This window comes from Colius striatus, chromosome 5, assembly GCF_028858725.1.
Source record: "Colius striatus isolate bColStr4 chromosome 5, bColStr4.1.hap1, whole genome shotgun sequence".
Lineage (NCBI taxonomy): Eukaryota > Metazoa > Chordata > Aves > Coliiformes > Coliidae > Colius > Colius striatus.
In genome coordinates this window covers 42758564-42781134 of record NC_084763.1, presented here as the reverse complement: position 1 = coordinate 42781134, position 22571 = coordinate 42758564, and the positions used below count along the sequence as shown (strand labels likewise).

General features: G+C 44.5%; 1 protein-coding gene across 1 annotated transcript in view; it reads left to right on the top strand.

Annotated features, from left to right (window-relative positions):
* Positions 1 to 22571, top strand: part of PTPRN2 (protein tyrosine phosphatase receptor type N2) — a 656903-nt gene that overhangs the window by 536393 nt on the left and 97939 nt on the right. The window contains exon 13 of the mRNA XM_061996660.1: positions 18329 to 18541. Coding sequence (XP_061852644.1) covers positions 18329 to 18541 — 213 coding nt within the window. The remainder of the gene's footprint in view (positions 1 to 18328; positions 18542 to 22571) is intronic.

Below are 22571 nucleotides of genomic sequence, written 5' to 3'. Positions count from 1 at the left end.
GCCAAGGCTGCCCTCAGCCTTTACAACCTCAACCAGACTCTGCTTGTTAATGAGTACAAGATCCAGTAGTGCTCCTCTCCTAGTTGGCAAAACCACCATTTGCATCAAGGTGTTATCATCCATACACTGAAGGAACCTCCTGGACTGTAAGTGACTAGCCATGTAGGTCTTCCAGCAGATGTCTGGGTAGTTGAAATCCCCCATGAGAACCAGGGCCTGTGATTTTGAGGCTGTTCCCAGCTGCCTGTAGAAGGCCTCATCAGCTTCCCTGTCCAGATTAGGTGACCTGTAATAGACACCCACAACAGTATCACACATGCTAGCCTGACCATTAATTTTAACCTGCAAATTCTCAACTTGCCCCTCATCCTCACCTGGACAGAATTCAGTGCATTCCAGCTGCTCTTTCACATAAAGAGCAACTCCACCACCTCACTTGGCTGTCCTGTCTTTCCTAAAAAGGACACAGCCATCCATGACCACATTCCAGTCATGACAGCTGTCTCACCATGTCTCTGCAATAGCGACCAGATCATAGCTCCTTGCCTGATACAGACTTACAGCTCCTCCTGTTTATTCCCCATGCTACATGCATTGGTACACAGGCATTTCAAGAAGGACACAGGTAGGTTTTACCCCAACACTAGCTTGCCACCTTTAGGCTCAACTGTAGCAGGCCTGGTTTTATCCATCTATTATCCCATTTTTATAAATCTGTCCTGATATCATACCTTTCCTCACCTTCACATAATCTCACTTCTTTTTCCATGTCGTTCAGTTGAAGTGGGAACAGAAAACACAATTTTGACAGCAAAAACCTTTAAAGTATATTTTAACTATCAGAGTATGGTTAGTATAAATTAATAAGTGGCTAAAAGATTATAAAATCTTGTATTTGAAACTTCTCTTTAATATGGGAAATGCTTGCAGCATTTTTGACAAATCTGAATACTCAGCAGAAACTGTGTCAGAAAAAAAGGGCTTTTTTTAACTGTATTTATTGCTTTTCTTATATCTATCTTTCAGTGTTTATTTACCTCTAAGTAAGTAATAAATAGGAGGGGAAAATGGAGGAAGATAAAGAAGGAGGAACTTTTAGGACTAAGCAGAATCAGGAGGACTTCTACCACTAAAAACTTAGAAGCAAATTTCTAAGACTCCTTGCATTAAGAAAATGAAAGAAAGAGCCTATTTCTATAAGAGCCTGCAGAACAAAATTAGTTCAATTTTGTTGTTTTTCCTCATTTTCAGGTTGGCTTGAGTACAAAGAAAATGAGAAACCTGTCTTTATTATCATTAATCTGGTTCCATTCAGCCATGCTATTTATTTACAGCAGAGACAGTAATGCAAAGGGAAGGCACAATGCCTTTATGTTATTATCTCCTCTAAATATGCAAGAGTTTATGAATAAACTATTTATCGTCTTTCTTTGTGACCAGTCCGGAATTTTCTTTAAATTTGCATTATTATTACTTGCAAATCACCTTCCACTTTGATTGCAGAGTATTTTCTTCTGCTTCCATATGATCAAAGTTTCTTACGCAGGACCTTCTACTCTGCCAAAATCTATCAGTTTGCCAGCTATCCCACAGAAGGATGGAGTAGAAAAGTATGTAAGATTAATGGTATACTGTAGATTGACACAAAGAAATGGAAATGAACTGATGTAGCACAGTACCACAGCCTCGATTAGTTTAAATTAGGAAATTTCTCAATGTAAAATTTCGTACTTTAAGATCCAACATTTAAATTCTCTCTGTGTGTGGAAAATGCCTGCACACATTTCAGGCATTTTTCTTTCCATTTATCTTGTCTACTACCTTGTGAATATATATTCCAAATTATTCTTCTTCTCTGACTAGGTTTTGCTGGTATTTCTCACATTCTGTGTGTTTTGTCACTCTTGATTTTTGTTCTCTCGTTCCTCAATAAGGCATTTGAACAAGAGACGACAGTGTTCGAGTTTTCTCTGGGGATGTAAAACAGAACAAGATAAAATCAAAAGATGGGTCATGTCGTGATACATTTTTACTGATACAAAAACATCTCTCCTTTTGAAAGAGAGTATGTTTATGGATATATTTTTAAACTAATGAGTCACTGGACATGTTGCAGTTTTTAATGGTGTATGAGTAATGCCTGGGAGTCCGCATTTTAATGTGAGGGAAATCTTGACATTTTTAAAGGGAATTCTCTAGTGTCGTTTCTATGGTAACTTTTTGAAAGATAGAATATTTGTTTCAGTTGATTTTTAGTTGTGATCAACAGTAGAGTAATGAATATATTGAACGTAAAAGTAAATAAATTTTATTTGTGATGAGCCCTTTCAGACCAGCAGGAGACCAAGGGACCAATTGCACCTCACTTAAGCTCTCACCTAGGAGCCTGAAGGAGTTTCTTCAGTTTATGGACTCGACTTGGGTTTTTGGAAGCAAGACAGCAGGATGAAAGGCAGAAAGGTGTATCGGGGAACATAGATAGTGGGACTATGAGTTGAATGTTTGGCTCGGTGAAACAGAAGACAGGATAATTAGTCCCAAGGCTTAATTAGCTAAAGGAACAAGACTATTAAAAAATGTGAGTTATACATAATGACATAGAAAAGTTAAGACCTTAAAAAATGCCTTTGCACATCCTTTCTCCACAGCATCTTCTCCATTTGCTCAAACAGCTGAACAGCAAAATGCTTCTACTAATCATAGTTATAACTCTAAAAGCTTTCAGTATGTTTACATTTTTTAAAATGCAACACTTTAAGGCATAGTTTCCTTTTTCCTGTGAAATCAGGATCTCATGTGCTTTTGTCTAACAAGCAGACATAAGTAGTAGGAAAGGTATAAGCATTGATTGCGGCACTGGTTTTCTGGCCTCCAAGATGCTCGTGAAAGTCAAACTTTCATTCACAAAGTGATGAATCCAAACACAAAACCTGCAGCTCTTCCCCAGGTATGCTTAAAGTTCATCCCGAGATCTCCACAGTGCCTTCAGGAGCTCTGAAGACAGGACCAGAGGGAAGCTAGAAGGACTTCCAGAGGAGCTTTTAACCTAAGTACTACTTATTCACAAGGAAATTTATTGCATAGGAGTAGCTATGTTGGAGAGTATCTAATTGTGAAGAGCTGAATTACATAGACAGTTAGGGATGATGAACCCTAAATTTCCCTAAGCTCTGCATTTGAAAGGACAGTATCATTACTATCATTGACAATTTTAAATTTTATATTGAATTAAGAGAAATCTTTGAAGTTTAATGAAAAACCTTTTCATAGAATCACAGAATCATAGAGTTGTAGGGGTTGGAAGGGACCTTTAGAGATCATCTAGTCCAACCCCCCCCTGCAGAAGCAGGTTCACCTAGATCAGGTCGCATAGGAACATGTCCAGGTGGGTCTCGAAGACCTCCAAGGAAGGACACTCCCCAACCCCTCTGGGCAGCCTGTGCCAGGGCTCCCTCACCTGAACAGTGAATTAGTTTTTTCTTAGATTTAAGTGGAACTTTTTGTGTTCCAGCTTCATCCCATTGCTCTTTGTCCTTTTGCTAGCTACTATAGAAAAAAGAGATGCCCCAACCTCGTGACACCCTCCCTTTAGATATTTATAAATGTTAATAAGATCTCCCCTCTTTTCTAGACTAAACAGCCCCAGTTTCTGCAGCCTTTCCTCATACTGAAAGATGTTCCAGTCCCCTGATCATCTTGGTGGCCCTGTGCTGGACTCTCCAGCACTTCCCTGTCCCTCTTGAGCTGAGGAGCCCAGAACTGGACACAGGACTCCACATGAGGCCTCACCAGGGCAGAGGAGAGGGGGAGAAGAACCTCCATTGACCTGCTGGCCACACTCTTCTTGATGCATCCCAGGATGCCATTGGCCTTCTTGGCCACGAGGGCACATTGCTGGCTCATGGTTAGTTTATCATCAATCAGAACTCCCAGGTCTCTCTCTGCAGAGCTGCTCTTCAGCAGTTCAACCCCCAGCCTGTACTGATGCAGGGGTTGTTCCTTCCCAGATGTAGGACTCTGCACTTGTCCTGTTGAACCTCATGAGGTTCCTCTCTGCCCAACTCTCAAGCTAGTTGAGATCCTGCTGAATGGCAGCACAGCTATTTTGAACAAATTTATCATACACAGAGGGAATGATTAAAAGGAAGAAAGAGTCAAGCTCCGTTCTTTCAAAAACCCAAGGAAATCACAAAAAAAACCAACCAAACAACAACAACAAAAAAAAACAGAAGATCTTCTCCCTCTGCAATTAGCTTTGCATGAGCGACTTGTCAGTGTGTGTCTTATCAATCTCTGGCATGACCCCTTCATTCTTTGCCCTTCCAAAACTTTGAGAGAGTTATGGGAATCCAGTGACAGGCACATGAACATAGCTCTCAGTCCCACTTGTAAGACTACAGTTTAAGGGTGAAAGCTTCTGTTCGTATAAAACAGCACTGTTGCTCTTCTTCTTCAAATTAAAAAAATGATACTTCAGTGATAATTGCTTCAAGCATGAAGTGTTTGATTACAGGTGTAAGCTTATGGACTGCACCTACATTTAGTGAAAATTGACATACTTCTGTCGGGAAAGCAGTGACTCTAAAATCTTACTGATTTAAAGGGAATTTTAAATCTATAAATGTTTTGAAATTAATTGAAAAAAAATCACATTACTTTCTATACACATGCTTCATTATATGCAAAATACAAAACATAGGATAAGTATTTTTTCACCAGTCTGTCTGATTTCATGTGTAATCTGAAAACATAAATTAAAAGCATGTATTTTTAAAATGACTGTTCAACACATTCATTTTATCATGCTGTCACACATGATTATCTCAGATTTATAACTTGTGGTTGCATAAACTGATGTAGTCACCTTCCCGTTCCCATAGCCAGAAAAAGCAAAATTTTTCGGTGTTGTTCAATGCTTGTGTGACTCAGAGAAAAAAATGGACTTCCTGAAAGTTATCTAGTCTCTGTCCTCCTTCCTACATCTGTCAGCACCTTCTTTCTCTTTTTTGTAAGTGTTCTTACTTTCAGAAATCTAGTTACATTGCCATGTACATAGTGCATTGTTTGCTTTACTGACCAAGGGTCTGCTTCCAATCAAGGGGCATTTTGTCATTTCTTCAGTAAGAGGAGAAAAAGACAAGGAAAATCCTGACAAAATGCTTTCTAATATAAGGAATTGGGGTGGGAGTGGGGGTGGTGGCTGTACTAGATATACTGAAAGTACAAGATAGATTTTATTGGGTGTCTGCCATCTTTGCCAAATTATCTTTTAAAGCTGAGCTCCAGAACCAATATTACTGGTAATACTGCTAATGCTGTTCAGACTTCCACAATTTCTATGTGTTACAACATGAAAGCAAAACCCTTACCAGGGACCCTAAAGCAATGGTGGCACCAACTAGAAATCTTAAACAAAGTGGTGTTCTACTGGTGCATGAACTTCAGTTGGTCAGGCAGTGCTCTGTAATCCTGACATGTGTTAAAATTTGGTATATTGATTTAAATGATCTCTTAATATGTTTTCCTGAGAGACATTGCTGAGTTTTCCACAACGATGGTCTTTCTCTGCTGTCAGAAATGGGTGGTCCATGCAAAAGGATTATCAGTGGGACTATATGAAGCACATATGAACTTTGTACACATTCTACTTTAGAACTTTATTTAAATTTGTAATGCAAACAGTCTAAAACTAATAAAAATGTTCTAACATGAGATTCAGGTAGGTTGGAAGTGAATTTCAATCAATATAATGAAGAACAATTTTCTAATGTAATCTATGTTTGTCCTGAGGCTACCAGTATTAGAAGATAAGACAGAAAGAGAAATATTTGTGTCAAATGTAGAAAAAAACCCACATCTTTATTTCAGATCTCATACAGATTTGCAGCACCAGCTATTATTCTGAAAACACTTTTTCATATGTAAACAGTAGTAGTTTGTTTTTGTCTCAGGAAAAAAAGAAACAAACACCTTTTCCATGACAATAATAAAATAGTACTTTAACAAAACTAATCTGCTGATGTTGCAGTAGAGAAAACTGATACCTAACAGTGCTCTGAATTCTTGGCACGTACAGTACTGATGCGTAAAATAAGTTCAGCATTTCAGTGACAGCCACATTTTGTTATAACAAGATCACAGTGTAAAATCATGCATTTCTCATAATGTTTTCCCATTAAAGAGGTTTTGAGTTGGCATTTTTGTAGAAGCTTCTTAATCAGGCTTTTGTAATAACAATATTTAGTCTCTGTTAAAACTTGATATTTTTATCTATATGCTGTGAATATAAAACTAATCACGATGCAGTTAAGGTTTCAATATTGCAAGTATTTTTTGTGAAATACTGATTTACATAAGCCTGACCCTGAAAACGTTTACTATCGTGTTCCAGTTGCTATTCTGATTAGTTCTGTTCATTTATAATTAATTTCTCAGATTGAGGTGAGCAGAATTGAGCTCCAAGTTACAAAGAGACTCAAACTGTTCTGAAATGTTAGAAGGACATGTTTCAAAAAACCTGCTGTGACTCCCAAGGTATTTTGAGACTTTTTCTTCTATACTTAGTATTCCTTCAGTTGATGCTGCTGCTTAAGTATTTGAAAGATAGAATTATTAGTGAATTAGGTAGAATTACACTTTTTTTTACATTACTAACAAAACTCTCTCTGTCTGGTTCTGTGGTTTATCTCAAGAAAGAGGTTCACCTGCAAGTCTAGAACATGTCAGCTTTAATTAAATTGAATATTAAAAGCACAATTCATGCAGTTGTCTTGTAATATTTTGTCTGTGGATCAGTAAACATCATATGCAAGTGGATCAGAGGGATCTAATAGGGTTTTTCAATTTCCCTAGAAAAGTATAATAAAAGAAAACCTTCATTTGTTTAAAAAGGGTCTATAAAGGCATTCAGATTTATAAGCAATATCTTATCAGAATTCTTCTTTTATAAGGGCTCTATCAACATCCTAGAAGGCTGAGCTGACCCTTTCAGACAGTTGCACCTCTTTCACCAATGGGAACCCTCAAACATTTCTGCATCTCTTTCCTATTTAAAAATGAACAGTCAAAAGGTACAGTGTGAACAGGGAACTAATCAATACCAAAATTTGCATTCAAGTTTGTTTGATTTGATGAAGCATAGAACTATGTTATTTATTGAAACTGTATTAATGTAATTAAAATAAATGGAAAATGCACTCTTTACTTAATTAATATTTTAAGCTGTCTCTGAAGAATAGTATGCAGCTTGAATTTAGTTATCATTTTTAAACTGCAAGACAGATTAATTAGATTCAAATCTTAGCCAGAATGAAATCATTTTCTTAATAAAGCTAAGAGCTCTAGAATTTACTTGCAAGTAGAAAGTGTCTGGTGTTCATCTTCACAGATGAGCATAAGAAGATAAGACATACAACTCAGTGAAGTCTGGTGGTTAAATTCCATTTTCAAATTATGGTCCTAGGTGTTGCTTTTATTTATGAAAGATGTGGTGCTTTCAAGACACAAGGACTTTGTCTCTTTCATAATACATATATTCCTAAAGTTAAGGTATTTTGAAAAAATGTGTTAAAGGAAGTTCATATTTGAAAAGACTTTTTGTTTGTATGAGTGAAGGAAATTCAACTTTGATCTTAAAATCCTCACAGACAGAAAATCTGTTGAAAATCCTCTGCAACACACTTGGATTTGTATTTAAGGAGCAAGGCTCTAAAGGACATTAGATGAAACTTAAACAAAACAACAATGAGATTAAATGGTATTTTAACTTTATTGTACATCCTTTAAGGGAATTAAAATCTATTTCATGCTTTACATAGTACTTGCATTTGCAGAAAGAAGTGACTAAACTTCAAACTACAGACAGATCTGTAGTCAGAATTCAAGGCAAAAGAGTCAGTATGGTTTTCAGCACTCTGTTATGAAGAACGTATTTTTAGGGAGTCCTGACAAACACTACTGGCTCTCAGATGAGAGTTTTGTTCTCTGCAAACTCGAAGTATTTTTCAGCATCATCCTCATTGAATCTGAAAGAGTCAGAATATTGTTTGTTTTAGACATAGTTCAAATACAGCTCTTGAATATGGATGAATGCTAATGTGAATCTTCAAAATACTGGTATTTTAGAGGCACCAAAAGCAGAGAAACTATCTTAAAATCATTTTTACTTTCCTTTTCAAATGTTTTCCAAGAAAAGGACATGAAACTTTCTAGAAATTCTGTAGTGAAATGCTACTCATATCAAGGATTTTTTTGTTTTCTTCATTTACAAAACATTAAATCAGATGAGAAAATCTGTTTGGGTCACTTAAATGTAAGTCAGTCATTCAATGGAAAATGAGGTTTTAACAAGTCCATTCACAAATAAGGACTGTGAGTAACAGTGCAATGAAAACTTTAAAAACAGTTTTAAATTAGTAAAATAACGAAAAATATTTCTTCTATCTGGCAACAGATCCTATGGTTTTTGTTAATAGCACATTAAATAATCATAATTTCTTCCCTGTGACGTCACCATCCCATCAAAGGTTGTATTTCCCACGTGACAAAGTAATGATAATTACATTCAAATGAAAAGTATTTTAAATTTCATGACAAATTTTTCAAAATGTCGCTGTTTAAAATATATGCATTTTGCTGTCTCTTGAGACACTTGGCTGATCAATTTCATGTTGAACCCCTTCAGTACCTGACAGCTCTGCAAAGATGCGGTATTTGCTCAAGAAATGGTAATTAATATATTTGTAAATAAGAAATAGAAACTACAAAGCTAATGGAAGTATTTATCAGATTCAACCAGTTCATTAGAAGGATCAATATGCAAACACACGTGTTCTTTTAATGAAATCTCTTGGCGGGTTCATTTATCTTTCAACTTAAGTAATCCAGGTTAGTGAGCAAATTATGTATGCTGTGGCTCTTACTGGGGCAGAATAATATTAGATGAAGAAGAGTGCTATCAGGCTGACAGACTGACAAAGTAATAAGTTGATACGATGCACTAAAAATGTAACTGATTAAATGTTTGGAGAAGCCAAGTTTGTGTTAATCTGTGGGAACGTGAAGGATTTTCCAGCAGCAGAAGGCAGGTAGGAGCGTGAGGAGTACCTCTTCTCTCTGGAAACCTTCTTGTCAAAAAAAACGGTGTTGGTGTCAAGAACGTCTTCCTCTGAACTGGGGAGGGTCGGTGGGAATGTGCGATTATAGGGAGGTTAGCCTATGGCACAACTACTCTGTGCTTTCTAAATATGGCATAACGACCCTGTACAGAGGATTATGATGACACTTTTGGTGCTGTCCTGTAAGTTTAAGTGAAGTGTCACTGAAGGGTGAGCAGGCGTGGGAGGGATGCTTTGGGAACACGAGCAGCCCTTGCTCTTCTCTGGCTTCCCAGACAGTCCCGTTGTGCTTACCAGGGCGCCGGCTGCAGTTGCGGGGGTGGGAGGACGAATATTGGCGGGGCAGAAGGGAGTGAAAAGCTACACAGGGCTGCCGCAGTGTCACCGGGACAGCCGCCGGGAGTCCGACCCCCCCCCCCCCCCCCCGCCCCCCGGTAAGGCAGAGCCAGCCGGAGCCGGGCGAGCAGCAACGAGCCTCGTCCCCGACGGCTGCCGGTGCGGCGGAGAGGGGGGGCGGGGGGGGGCGAGATGTGCAGCTCCCTCTCCCTGAATTGCAGCTGTCTGGGCTCAGGAGGGATTTTCCAGCTGAGGCTTGCAGGGGCTACTGCCACCCGAGAGGGGCAGGTTGGGACACAGCGGCAGCGGGGTGGGAGGGACGGGCCGGCTGGGAACTGCGGAGAGAAGGGAAAAAAGGGATGCCTCTCTCTTCGGTCAGAGGAGGGCCGGCTCTGTCCTGCCTGCCATCCCCAGCTATAGTGACAATGGGAACAATGGGGAAGAGGGAAGCAGGAGGGTGCTTCATCGGCGGGGACGCGGGAGGGGGGGAAAGTCTGAAGAGGTCTCCAAAGGACCTGTCACCTGCACCTGGCAGCATCTCCCTGCTTTCGCAGCCGGGACACTCCGCAGGCAAATGCTTCCCGCAGCGTGTTTGTCGGAGGAATGCTGTAATTTGAGGGAGACAGGGAAGACTGCGGGGTCCGTTTCGTTCTAAGGGTCAGTGCTGCTCAGGATACCTGCGCAGAAAAGCGGCTTTAACTGGGAGTTAGGGATACGCGGCGCCGGTCGTAGAGTAGCACCGGCACCACTCCCGCTCTTAACTGTTCCTGCCGGGATTTATTTAAGTAGGCTCCTGCATTGGCCCATGACTGGTCGCAGCAAATTCTTCCTAATTGTGTGTACTATTTGGAGAGATAGGACGGGAGGGAGAAAAGTTTGGACCTCCTTTGCTTGCCACTGTGTGGTTGTTGTGTTGTTTGATTTTGGGGTTTTTTAACCGAGGAAACTCCTTTCAGGAAGAAACGTTGCAGGCTTCTTTATTGTCATGCAAATGATCTTTAGGTTTTCCTTTCTGTCCTTGTTTGATTTTATTTTTGGCTTTCTGTCATTGTTCTTCCCTCCGCTTCCATCTTGCAAGAGTGGCACCAAAAAATATGTAAAAAAAAAAAGGAAAAAATTACAGAGTGGGGAGCACGTAAACACCCCTCCCCACACACACACACACACAAAACCAACCGAAAAACCCCCACACCTCCACAACAGAAACCCCAAACAGCTTTTCCAAATGAGTGACACAGCCCGTGTCCACTCATCGCCTCACTCCGGCGAAGGGTTTCCGAGCAGCCCAGACCTCCTTAGCCAATTGCTGCCAGCAACATGTGGAGGGGAGGCATCGCTATAGCAACCGGTGGATGGGCCATGTGCGGCAGCCGGCAGGGGCTGCCAGCCGCCCGATATAAGGAGGGCAGCGCCGGGGCGCGCCGGCATCCTCCAGCCGCGCCCGTGCCCGCGCCCCGCGGGGACTGCCCGTGGCCGCCGGCGCCCCCCACCCCGCGCCGCGCCGCGCCGCGCCGGGGGTCGGCTGCGGGCTGCCAGGAGCGCTTGTGCCTGCTGTCGCCTTTGTCTCCGCTAAGGAGGGAAGTGGGAGGGCGGGGAGGGGGAAGTTTTGGCACCGGAGGAGGATTGCTAGAGCCCGCCGAGGTGCGCTGAGCCCTCCCAGGGAGGAGCCCGTCCCGGCACGTCGGCTGCAGCGCCATGGCAGCAGGTAAATGTGGCGGAGAACGGGGCGGGGGCGGGGGGGAGCACAGTGTTTCGAGGCAGCCCGTCCAAGACTCGCGTGGGAGCCGTGTGCACGGCGTGGAGCGGAAGAGCGGAGTCTCGGAGATGGTGGGATGCGGGGGCAGCTGCTGCCGCCGCCCGCCCCGTCAGGCCAGGACGGGCCGGGTCTCCGCCGAGCAGCGCGGGCGGGGCAGGGGAGGCGTCGGGACAGCCGGCTCGCGTCTTCGCGGCCCCGCGGCTCTGAAAGCCCCGGGCTCCCCCGTCCGAGCGGTGCCCCGGGGATGCCCCTGGCTTCGGGGCCATCTAACAGGACCGGGGCGGAAGGGAGCAGAGGATCCGGCGGAGCGAGGACGTGCCCTCACCGCTCCTCTCGGCCCGCTCCCGATTCAATACCCCGAGGACGCGACCTCGCGCGGCGGGTGCGCGGAGGCGGCCCCGGAGCCCCGACCGCGGGCAGGGGGCGGCCCGGCTCCCTGAGAGACAAGGCGGCTACTCCGCTGACGGGGCCTCCGGCTCTGCCAGCGTATTACCGAGGGACGACTCGGCTCGCTTGTTGGCACTCAGTTTTAAGGATGCTTTATCTAATCCCTAAATTATGTGCCTTCAGCATCAGCATTAAATCAGCGCTGGCACTATAGCTTGTGTTTCTCTTGCTTGCTGAAGACATTTGATAAAGTTCAGCTATCACTGAATGTCCTGTTGGGTCAGGCTCTGACACTTAGTGGCTTGGACCTGCTGAGTCCTTCTATTTCTCTGTTTCACTTTGGCTTGCAAAGCCTGGGCTGAGGAGGAAACCTGCATCCTGGTGATCTTACTCTGCTGTTTTCCCCTAATTGCTCCCAAGACCTTAGTAATTGGAATCTAAGTTTCTTCGCTGTGGTGTCTCCGTTCCCTCCTCTTCTTAGAGCCACCCCAGAGGCATGCTGTGCAGCTGTGAGCAGGATGGGCCACTCTCCTTCATCTCCAGCTGACCTGCCTCCTGATATGGATGCGGCTGTCCAGCTTCCTGAGCTGTGTGTTATCCCTATCGTGTCTCGGTGCTGCTGTAGGCTTTTGTGCCCTGCTCTTTAAATGCAGACTTTAAAAAACACACAGATCCTCAGGAAAATCTTGAAGCTCTTTATATTTCCTCTTTTGCAACCTTATTCCTTCCACACCACAAACTTCTTTGGGGTTCTTGGACATTTTGGCTTATCAGCATCACCTTGTAGTGGGATTCAGGATAAAAGCTATAATTTCTCCTCACTCTAACCAGAAACTTCACTTCTGTTTGTCTTTAGGAGGCCAGAAGAAAATATCTACCATTGATCAAGGGATCTTTGAACTTGCTGAATTCTTGATTGTACTCAGTCATTGTTCATGGTATTAATCCTACTAAAAGGTATAGAGACGCTCCAGAGTGCTTTGTGGTGTTGAAGGTTGTGGAAAGATCATTGTACCCCTATAGATGAATAGATCTGTGGCTCTTGCAGTGACCTTTCTCAGTGATTTGAATAAGCTGCAGTTCCCAGAAATCCATCTGCCTTTTGTGTTTGTCGATTTGTCTAATCTTTCCAACGCCTAAAAGAAGCAAAAAGTACCTTCCCATCCGATTCCATCCTCCCAAGTAAAAACGTTAAATTGACCTCATTTCAGGTGATGATCTGACATCTGCTGAAAGTGATTGTGGCATCAGGAGAGCTTTCCTGGGGAAGTGGGGGGTGAAGAGGGAAGCAGAGGACAGCGGCCCCAGAAAACTCACTAACTCCAAAGACAGTACCTTAAAGTACCAACAAGTAGCCCGGGCCATACAGCTTGGGAGTATGGTGCTGAACACAGGGAATGTTATATACATTGAAGGTGAACATCCTCAGGCCTTGCAGCCCCAGTTTGACCTGGCTAGGAGTGCAAAGGAGTGGAGGAGAAGCAGGGACCAAAACCGAGAGAAATGCTGCTTCCCCTTCTCTTTGTTTTTTTTATTCTACTAAAGGAAAACAAACAAACCAAGCCAAAACAACAAACCTTTATCTGTAGATTTCCTGATTAGGGTAACCAGGCTCCTCCAGATGTAAAGTGTTTCTCTTGTTTTCTAGTAACCTATCAACTGAATCAGCATAGTGTACCTCAGCCCGTGTCTCAGATAACCTTACACAGGGAGATTACTAGATGTGAATTTAAGTTTAGATTTATTTAAGCAAGCAGACATACAGATGTGTGTAAATCTAGATATGAATACATATTAGAGATAGATATATCTATTTCCATACACACCCACACATATCCCTTTCTTCATGCTTTCTATATTAAGGAAATAATACACACATCCTTTATGGTTTGTTTAGATGTCAGTGGCTGCAACCATAGCAAAGGATCCTCTTAAAAAAAAAAAAAAACAAAACTAAAAAAAACCTCCAGTGAACTAAAACTCATTTCAGTGAAGTTTATTTTTAAGAATAATGATTTTCTTGTAGAATTCTTTTCTTCTGCCTAGGCACTTTTTTCCCTTCTTGAATGGCAGATTTGCAAGTACAATTTCATCTGCACAGAGGAACAATAGCTTTCAGTTGCACAAAGGATTTCTCCCACCCTGAATCTAAACCACAATGCCTCTTGCTCTGATAATAGCTTCTGAAAAGATTTTGTAATGCACAGAATTAATACATGATTATTTCCGCCTCACTTCTCTCATTTATTTGATTCTATAGTGAATTCCAAATTAAAAATAGCACCTCTTGAGTTTTTTAACATTCTAATATTTTGAAACAAATAATATCCTGAAGTTCCTATTTTTGCCCATGTTTATGAAGAAATCTGCATTATTTATTATTACTCAGAAATAAAACTGTGTAGTATAAATGTAAAAATTAAGGCATGCAAAAAAATACAATGTCAAGTTGTTTTTAAAATGAATTGTGGTGATTTTTCCTTTGCAAAGTGAGAGAGGTCAGATGCAGTTAACTGGCAAACTGGGTTTTAAATCAGGAATATCTTTTTAAATTTATGAAGCGAAAGAAAACCTCAGCTTCAGATAGAGTTTTTCTTAAGCAAGGACCAGAATCAGGCCCCGTGTCCTGAAGGAAATAATGAGTGTAATACTGCTGAGGCATCTGGAAGGTGAGGTTTCACATCACTGCGTGGTGAGCTCCTCTCTGTTCTTACAAAGACTTTCCCCCACACTTGCAACAGAGGTGTGAGAACTTATTTACATGAAAGCGTACATTAAATATTTACTGACATTTGCCTGTAATTCGTTTGAAATGTTGGCTGTTGTGCTGCATCATGGGATGACACCGCGGAACGGGACGCTGCTCTTTGATTACAACAGTGATTTGTGACTCCAGTGTTATGGCTGCTCTAGTTACTGACTCACTTTTAGGTGTATATAAAATGCATTCTGTCGAAAGACCGGGAAAGCCTACATGAGATCAGATCCTAAGTGTTTTTTCTTCCCTCTTAAAAAAATAAACCACTAACACTCAAAGAAGCAGTGTACTTCAAGCAAACACTACTGAGTATAACTTGGTAGGTGTAATGTTCTGAGACAGGGTAAATCACCTTCCAGCATTTAAGCTCAGGCTGGGCTATTTCAAAGCAAGTAAAGACTGGCTGAACATCTCCAAAGCCTCCGTATTTAGAATCATTTCCTAAACCATCCATTTAGGAATCAGTTGTCTTTCATCACTGGGACTCTGTGCTACTACACAGTTTTCCAAGGGGGAAATAATTCAGGGGAATGTCAATATATTCTCTTTATATAAAGTTTTAAAATTGCATAGTTACATGCAACTGAGCTTAATATTTAATTATGTGTAATTTATGTGGGTTATTTATTTGTTATGCCTTAGGGAGGAGAGGGGAAAAGGTGATTTGTTTTTCTTGTTATGCAACAGCTATTGTTCCCTTTCCCCTGCACAGTGGCAGCCCCAACCAGCACAGGGAGAGGTGTTCTGCTTTAAAAGACATCCGACTGTAAATGTCAAATTCATAAATATTTAAACATTTCTCTTTCAATGTCAAGGCAAGTCTAACAGGACGCCTCTAATTAACCCTGGGCTCCGTTTCGGGCTGGAGCCTTATTGCAGGAAAGAATCAAGAGTTTAGGCGAGGTATAGAAATCTGTGCTCCTGGATGGAGGGAACACGGTGAGGGGGTGGGGAAGGTGAGAGAGTGTGATGATTACTAACTCGTCGGATTATTTTTTACCCGTTTCATAATTTGATGTTTGGTTAGACATCAAGGAGGATGAAAGAGCGACGGGTTTCTCCAGCTGAGTTTGGGGCTGTGGGGTGTTTGCTGACGGTGTTCGGCTGGGACGCGCCGGGGGGGCCGGGCCCCGCTGCCGTCTGCGGCGCGGGGTGGCCCCGGCCCGGGACTGCGGGAGCCGGAGCCGGGACTTCGCCACTGGCTTCGCTCGGCGGTTTATGCGTAGTCGGCACAACCGGCAGCAGGTTACCAGGCATCGGTACCAGGGTGTTTCCCGGTGGTGGCGTGGGGGCCGGTCGAGGTGGCCATAAGCATCAACCCCCCCCCGCCGCAGGCAGGGAGGGGGGAGTGAAATTCTCTGGGCCCCGACGGCAGCGGCTTCGGAGGTACTGCTCCCGGCGAATCGGGAGGGAGGCAGAAGCGGGGCGAAGGGCCGGCGGCCCCACGGCAGAGCCCCTCTCCCTTCCCCATCAGCCGCTCCGACGTGGCAGGCACCGCGAAGGCAGAGGGCAGCGGGCAGCGGCTGTGCCACTTCGACCCTTCAGCCTCTCGTCCCTTCAACCCTTCGCCCCACCAACCCTTCGCCCCATCAACCTTTCGCCCCTTCCCTCCCGCTGCAAGGCCGCCATCCCCTTCCAGGGCACGGAGGGTCGAGGCAGGGGTTGGCACCGACCCCTTCAAACGTGAAGGGTTAGGGACACGGCTGCACTGGCTCCCCGCGGAAGATGTTTGCCGAGGTGTAAATGCTGAACATCCAACGGAGGGTTTTTAACTCTTCTCCGCGTATCACGTTCCCGGGTGCAGCCGTGGGCCGGGGACGTGCCGGGTGGCTCGGGGAGCACTGCTTTCGTTAAGGGTAGCCAGCTCCGGGGACAGTAGCTATGCGGGGAAAACTGTCTGGCAAAGTTGGAAGCGGCATCTAAAATAATTTTAAGTAGAGGGGGAGAAAGGCCATCGTTTCCATTGTTTCTCTCGCGTAACCCTTCCCGCGAGCGCGGCTTTTTCACACAGCAACTGGAGAAACTCGTTTAAAACCGTGGTTGCGAAAGCCGAGAATCCAGACGCTGAGACTGAGTGTTCGAAATAGCCCGGCAGCCTCTTGCTCCCCGCCGCCGGCCGTACCCCTGCAGGGGCTCGGGGGGGGCGGCGGGGCCATCCCGCGGGGGATCCCGGGGGGCGGCGTCTCCCTGCCCGGATGACGGGAGACCAAACATCGCGGCGAGGAGGATTAACGTCCCGGGGCACAGCGCTCGGGGAGGGGGCAGCAGGACTTTTGCGGGAGCTGCCTATTTAGATGCAGATTGCGACCTCTGGCCCCGATGGGACGGCAGCCTTTCACGGAGATGCTAATGGCAGAGCGCAGCAGTCCTTTACGCCCCCTTCCCCCCGGGCCGAGGCGGCGGGAGATGCGAGCAGGCGGCGGCTGCCATCGGTGCTGCCCCTCCCGGGTCTCCCTTCCTAGCCGCCCCCCGCGTTCCCCCGGCCGGTGCGGAGGGCGGGCAGCACCCCGGCTGAGGCCGCGCTCTCCCCACTGCGGCCGGGGCAGGTGCCCGGCTGGGGCCGAGGAGCGCGGAGGAGGGGGGAGAGGAAGAGAAGGGGGATTCTGGAGGCGGCCCCGCAGATCCCCCGGGGCCGGGCCGGGGGGTGATGCTGGGGGGGCAGCCCCGTCGTCCTGGTGGCTGTTGGGATTTGGAGGAGGGGCCATCTGCGGCGGTGGGAGGGAGGGAGGGAGGGGAAAGGAAGCGGCGGCGCTGGTGGCTGCGCGGGCGCGGAGGCGGGCGCACATGGCCAAGCTCAGGGAGCCCCGCGCCCGCCCCCCGCCGCCCGGGGTTTACAAACCTGGCGATCTTCCTCCGCTCGGCGCATCCGGGCAAGAAAATCCGGGAGTCTTACTGAACCTGCATTTCCATTAACTCAGCCTCAGCTCCGGCTAATCCGCACCACTGAAGGCAAGGAGGCTAATTAATGACAAGCTTTTACAGTGAAGACCAGCGATAATTGCTTTGGTGGCCTTTATGATTACAAGATAAAAATGGACCGGGCCTGACATAAGAGCCACTGTGTACACTGCAAGACAGGAGGAAATTAAGAGCTGGCTAGCTGAATACGGAGCAGAAAATTACTAATAGAGGAGAGATAATGAATAGGCCGGCTAGGCATTCATGGGGAAAAATCCATTTTGTTACCACGCGAAATTAGGTGGTGGAAAGGAGTTTGCTAATTGTTCTCATCTTGTAGCAACCAGGACTGAGGCAGGGGCGTGCTTTTCAATTCATTTCCCTGGTAATTGTGAAAGGGGGAATGCAGGCCAAATGAGTCTTGCTGCAATTTGCGCGCCTGGTCTTTTCATTTTCATGTTGCGTTTTTAATTGTTGCTAATATAGCTTATAATGAAGCTAATGAGGGGAAATTATTGTACAACTTTTTAGCACATGGAGACAAGTGAAATGCACTAGAAGAGTTCTTTCCTATTGCTGAAAAAAAAAAAAAAGTAATCTGGAGGAGTTTGGAACTATTGGGCTTTTTTTTATCCTTTTCCTTCTACAACAGACAAAAGGAAGGACCACCACCTACCTTCCCCACCCCCACCCCCCTGCCCGCCCCGTCGTCATTCCGGGGTTTATTTTTCACTTCAAGAAAAAAAAAAAAAAAAAAATCGGATTTTCCCTTGCTGCCCCCTGGCAGCCCCTGGCCCAAGATGCGGGGCGGGGGAGGGGGCGCGCTGTGCGGGGCGCGCCGCGGTGCTTGCGCGCAGCCAGCGCATCCGCCTCCGCCTTTCGGTAGTTAAATGCACAGGAGGGAAGGGGATGGGATGGCAGGGGGCATATCAGTAGCGCTGTCACTGCCTGACCGGTTGCCTCCATCCTTGGCTGAAAGTTACCGCTGCCGGGGGTTTTCCCTCGACGGGGTCTTCTTACCCCTCGCTGTTCCGCGACCGCGCAACTCAGGCGCTGCCTCTCTCTCCTCCCCTGCAGAAAAGCAACGTCCCGCCGCTCCCGCAGCGTGGGGAAGAGGCAGAATCCGCCAAATTCCTCCTCCTCACCCTCCTCTCTCTCGCCTGCATCGCCGGGGTCCTGGCGGCGTCGGGGGTCGCCTATTGCCTCCGCCACCGTGCCCACCACCGCTTGAAGGAGAAGCTCTCGGCACTGGGGGCCGACGCCAGCTCCGACGCCCCGACTGCTTATCAGGTAAGGACCGAGCTCTCTCCCCTTCCTTGGCCCTACTCTGCCGGGGTGCCCGGCAGAGCCGGGGGGGGGACCTTTTTCGGTATTGGGAACCGAGGGGGTGGGTGTGTTGCCGACGCTGTCCGTTCCCCCCACTCCTTCCATACACCCCCATCTAGCTCCATTCATATCCCCACAGATTCACTGTAGCAGCTTTTTACTGCTGGGTATTAATCTTGGTGATTCTGGTAGTTGCTGTAAATTCGTGGCTAATTAGAAACATTAAAAAAAACCCCAACCAACCAGAAGGAAGCACTTGCTGTTGAAATTCCCTGAAAAATAACATTAATATCCATAATCTGTCACCTCTGCCACTATTAATAACAAAAAATCTTTAACATTTATGAGGGATGGATTGCACGGTTATCTGAAGATGTCTCTCTTTTTGAGTAATCGACTTCTTCAGGGTCTGATATGAAAAGAGCCTTTGACCCGATCTGTTGCCACCTTCTGCCATTATTCAGATAAAATGAAATCTAATGCTGATAGATGGGGAGGTAAACCAGGACTGGTTCTGGGAGAACAATAGTAGCAGATGTAGCAGTAATACTCAGATTTCCTGAAATAAATCAGAAACTTCAGGCTTTCTCTTTCGCTTTCAAAAGTAATGGGTGGAGAGGCAGTCTAAATCTTCCTGAAGTTTGTTTTAGATCATGGCACATATTCCTTCGTGTGTTATTGGTGTGATAATGCATGTTCTGGTCATATGTCACACAGCCCTGGTCTGCTACTCCAAAATATTTGGAGTGTGACCAGGAAAAAGAACTCAAGAATGTGTAAACATTGTTGCTGTAGTATCCTGGTCTGCTGTGCACCCACAGGCTTTCACTAATGAGGCTCTTCCGTCATGTTTTATTTCGCCTTCTTGTTCTACTTGGGGTCAGACATTATGGTCGTTCTGTATTCTGGAGCTGATATAGATTCAAACTGGAAAATGGGAGTCATATGTGAACTCATATTTGCTCACAAAGTTTGGGTGTACCTGTCCCTCATATGTTAAAGATTTAGTGTATTATCTTCACAGACTGTGTCCAGGGAGATTTTAGTACAGAATGATTAATACGAATGTTCCTGTAACAATTAGTATCTTCAGGAATTGTTTTGGGTTTCAGTTTAAATGGGATCTTTACTTAAAGGAAAAAAAAAAATCTTCAAATCTTTAAATTTAGTGACTTCCAAAGCAAGAGAGAGCAAGAGCACTTCCAGTGGAAAAAGAGCAGTGTCCTCCAGGATAAAGCACAAACAAAACAGATCAGTTTTGTTGACTAAAGAAACTATGTCTGGAAATATTTTTGTTTGTTTGAATAGGGAATTTGCTGTTGCCTTTCTGAAACCACAGAAGCAATGGGTAGTCTTTTTCTTCCATTAAATGTGAATACAAGAATTCTCAATTTTAAAAAAAAAAAAGCCCTCCAGGTTCCAAAAATCACACTTGAAACTGAATTTGTGATAATTAACAGGACAATCTTCCTACTGACAGCTCTAATTAATAGTATCTGTAATTAAAATCATGCCCTTCCAGCGGGAAAATTGTTTGAATTTCTTGGAGTGACCTTTTTTGCCATTTCTCCTGGGAGTATAGTGGTTAAGTTGATATTGATTTTATAATGAGCTCTGGTTTGTTTAATAAGAATCTGTAATCCAGACACTAAATGAAATGTGTGCTTCATTTCTTCTTCCCAGATTTATATATATTTTTAAATCTTCCTCGTTAGATCTGAGAGTGACATTTTCTGTTTATAAACAACAGCAATGCTTCAAGGATGTTGCTCAGTGTTTCAATAGCGAGACTGTATTCATATTCTTTGTTCTTGACCTTTGGGCTCAGCCCTAACCACCTGACTTCTTAAACATTTCCACTGGTTTTACAAGGGAACTGTGGTCATGAGTGGGAGGAAAAATGTTTCTCCTTAAATACAAAGGTTTCTAAGGGCTTGATTCTGCTCCTATGGAAGTAAATGGGAATTTTGCCATTTGTTTCAATGGCAGCAGTAGGAGGCCCCAGCACAGACAGACAAAATACACAGGCAGTTTTGATGCTGCTAAGTAGCATTTTATCAATCTGAATCACTGAGCCTGGTTCTGTATAGAATAAACTGTTCATGTGGATTTGAAGAGAAGTAGACTTGAGCCCTATTCACATTGTCAAAATCTCCTTACGTTGAGCTGTGTTAAATGTAATGGATATCTGGTGTGATGCATGTTTTGGATAACATCAATTAGGTCTCAGAAAAGCATCAATTATCTTTTTCCTCATCTTCTCTGATATTCCTAGGGGAGTCATGTAACCTGCATCAATACAAGGGAAGAAGAAAGCAGATAGCTTTCAAAATTGTGCCTACTTTCTTCTGTTAAATGTTTCTGCAAGTAAATGTTTCTACTCGGTTAACTCAGCGTACTTTTTAAAATGTGAACTATTTCAGCAGCTGCTGCCACCGGACTTTAAAGGATTGTACTCCAATATGTTGCTGCTTACAGCTTAAGTGACAATTCAGATTTTTAACGTATTTTTTAAAATAATTTGAAGAGGGACAAATTGGTTGGTGTAAAGGGCCCAATGTGATTCAGAGAGAACACTGAAATATCACTTCAATTCACGTGCTTCTCAAAATGTCAGTGGCTTATATCTCCACATAAACAAGACTGACATAAATTTTCAACATTTAGCAAGAGCATTTTTCATCCTAACCCAGTTCAGCCACGAGAGTTCATTCAGGGTTTTACTCCTTCCTTACTCACCCTGTGAACTTCCAAGAGTTTTTTCCCACAGCTGCTTTTTTTGTTGTTGTTGTTTTGGTTTTTTTACCTCCTTCTCATTGATGTGGTGAAATACCATCTTGAGAAGAGGAAAACAGAGCAAACATACTGTCGGGGAAATAGCAGGTTGGCTGCTAAGTCTCCCCCCACACTGGAGGCGTAGCACCTGTCATGCAACGTCACTGTGCCTCAGGCACTCACCTGCGAGCACCAGCAGTTCTGTGAGCACATTTGTCTACCGACACAAGTATTCTTGTGTTGGTGCACGTAAAAGTGACGAACCATAGGCAGGACAACCAATACTGTTGAAAAGTTGAAGCAGGCAAACAAAATCTCCTTGATAAGCTGCCAAACGGACTGCTATAGCTTGAAGAGGTACTCAGTTCTTCGGGGGTTTGGTAAGGCAAGGAGTCGGCCTTCAAAATGTTCAAGATCTGAGAGACTAAAGCCTATTGAAAGACTAAGTCACACTAGGAAGGGTAGATACATAATTGCAACTTTGTTTATCTTTGAATCACTAAACAACAAAATTACAAGCTGGTTTAATTAGACAGTGGCTGAGGAGCTTTTCAGAGTTAATGGCAGTAGGGTATCTCGTAAAATGTTGCACGTGCGTGAGACCCATTTTATACATAAAAGCAGGCAGTTCTAGTGTACCTTTTAAACAGGTCTCCCGTCCTTACAGATCACACGTGTAATGATTAGATAACTCAGCGTTAGCATTCAGGGATGACTAAAAAGAGGTCTGTGCCGCCTCCACGGCACCCAGGCGCATGCGCACACCTGCACCCGTGCTTTTAATTGTTGCGCGTCTTGCTTTGATCTTCTTTGAAAAGCAAGTTTAGCATTCTGCAAGCCCACTCTCTGGTCCGGGAGATTAGGGCAGAAGCGTTTTAGGAATTTTCAGCAGACACTCTTTGATTTATTTCACAACACTGAGCAGATTTTCTTCATGCACTTTGAAGCCTTCAGAACATAACAGAGAGGAAGAGGGGCATTCAGGCATCAGGGCGAGCTGCAAACAAGGCCACTAAGTGCACATCTCACTTGTCACTGCTCCCATTAGCGAGCAATTTATTAATGTAATGAGTGTGTGTTAGTGACTGCTACTATTTAGGGATGCTCTGTTTGGTACAGGGTGATGTATTTGTGAGTCCAGCTGAACCCCAGCTTTTGACCCCCATGTGGGGAGCGGAGCTCTGGGCTGTGTGAGATGTTAAATCATCAGCGTGTTTTG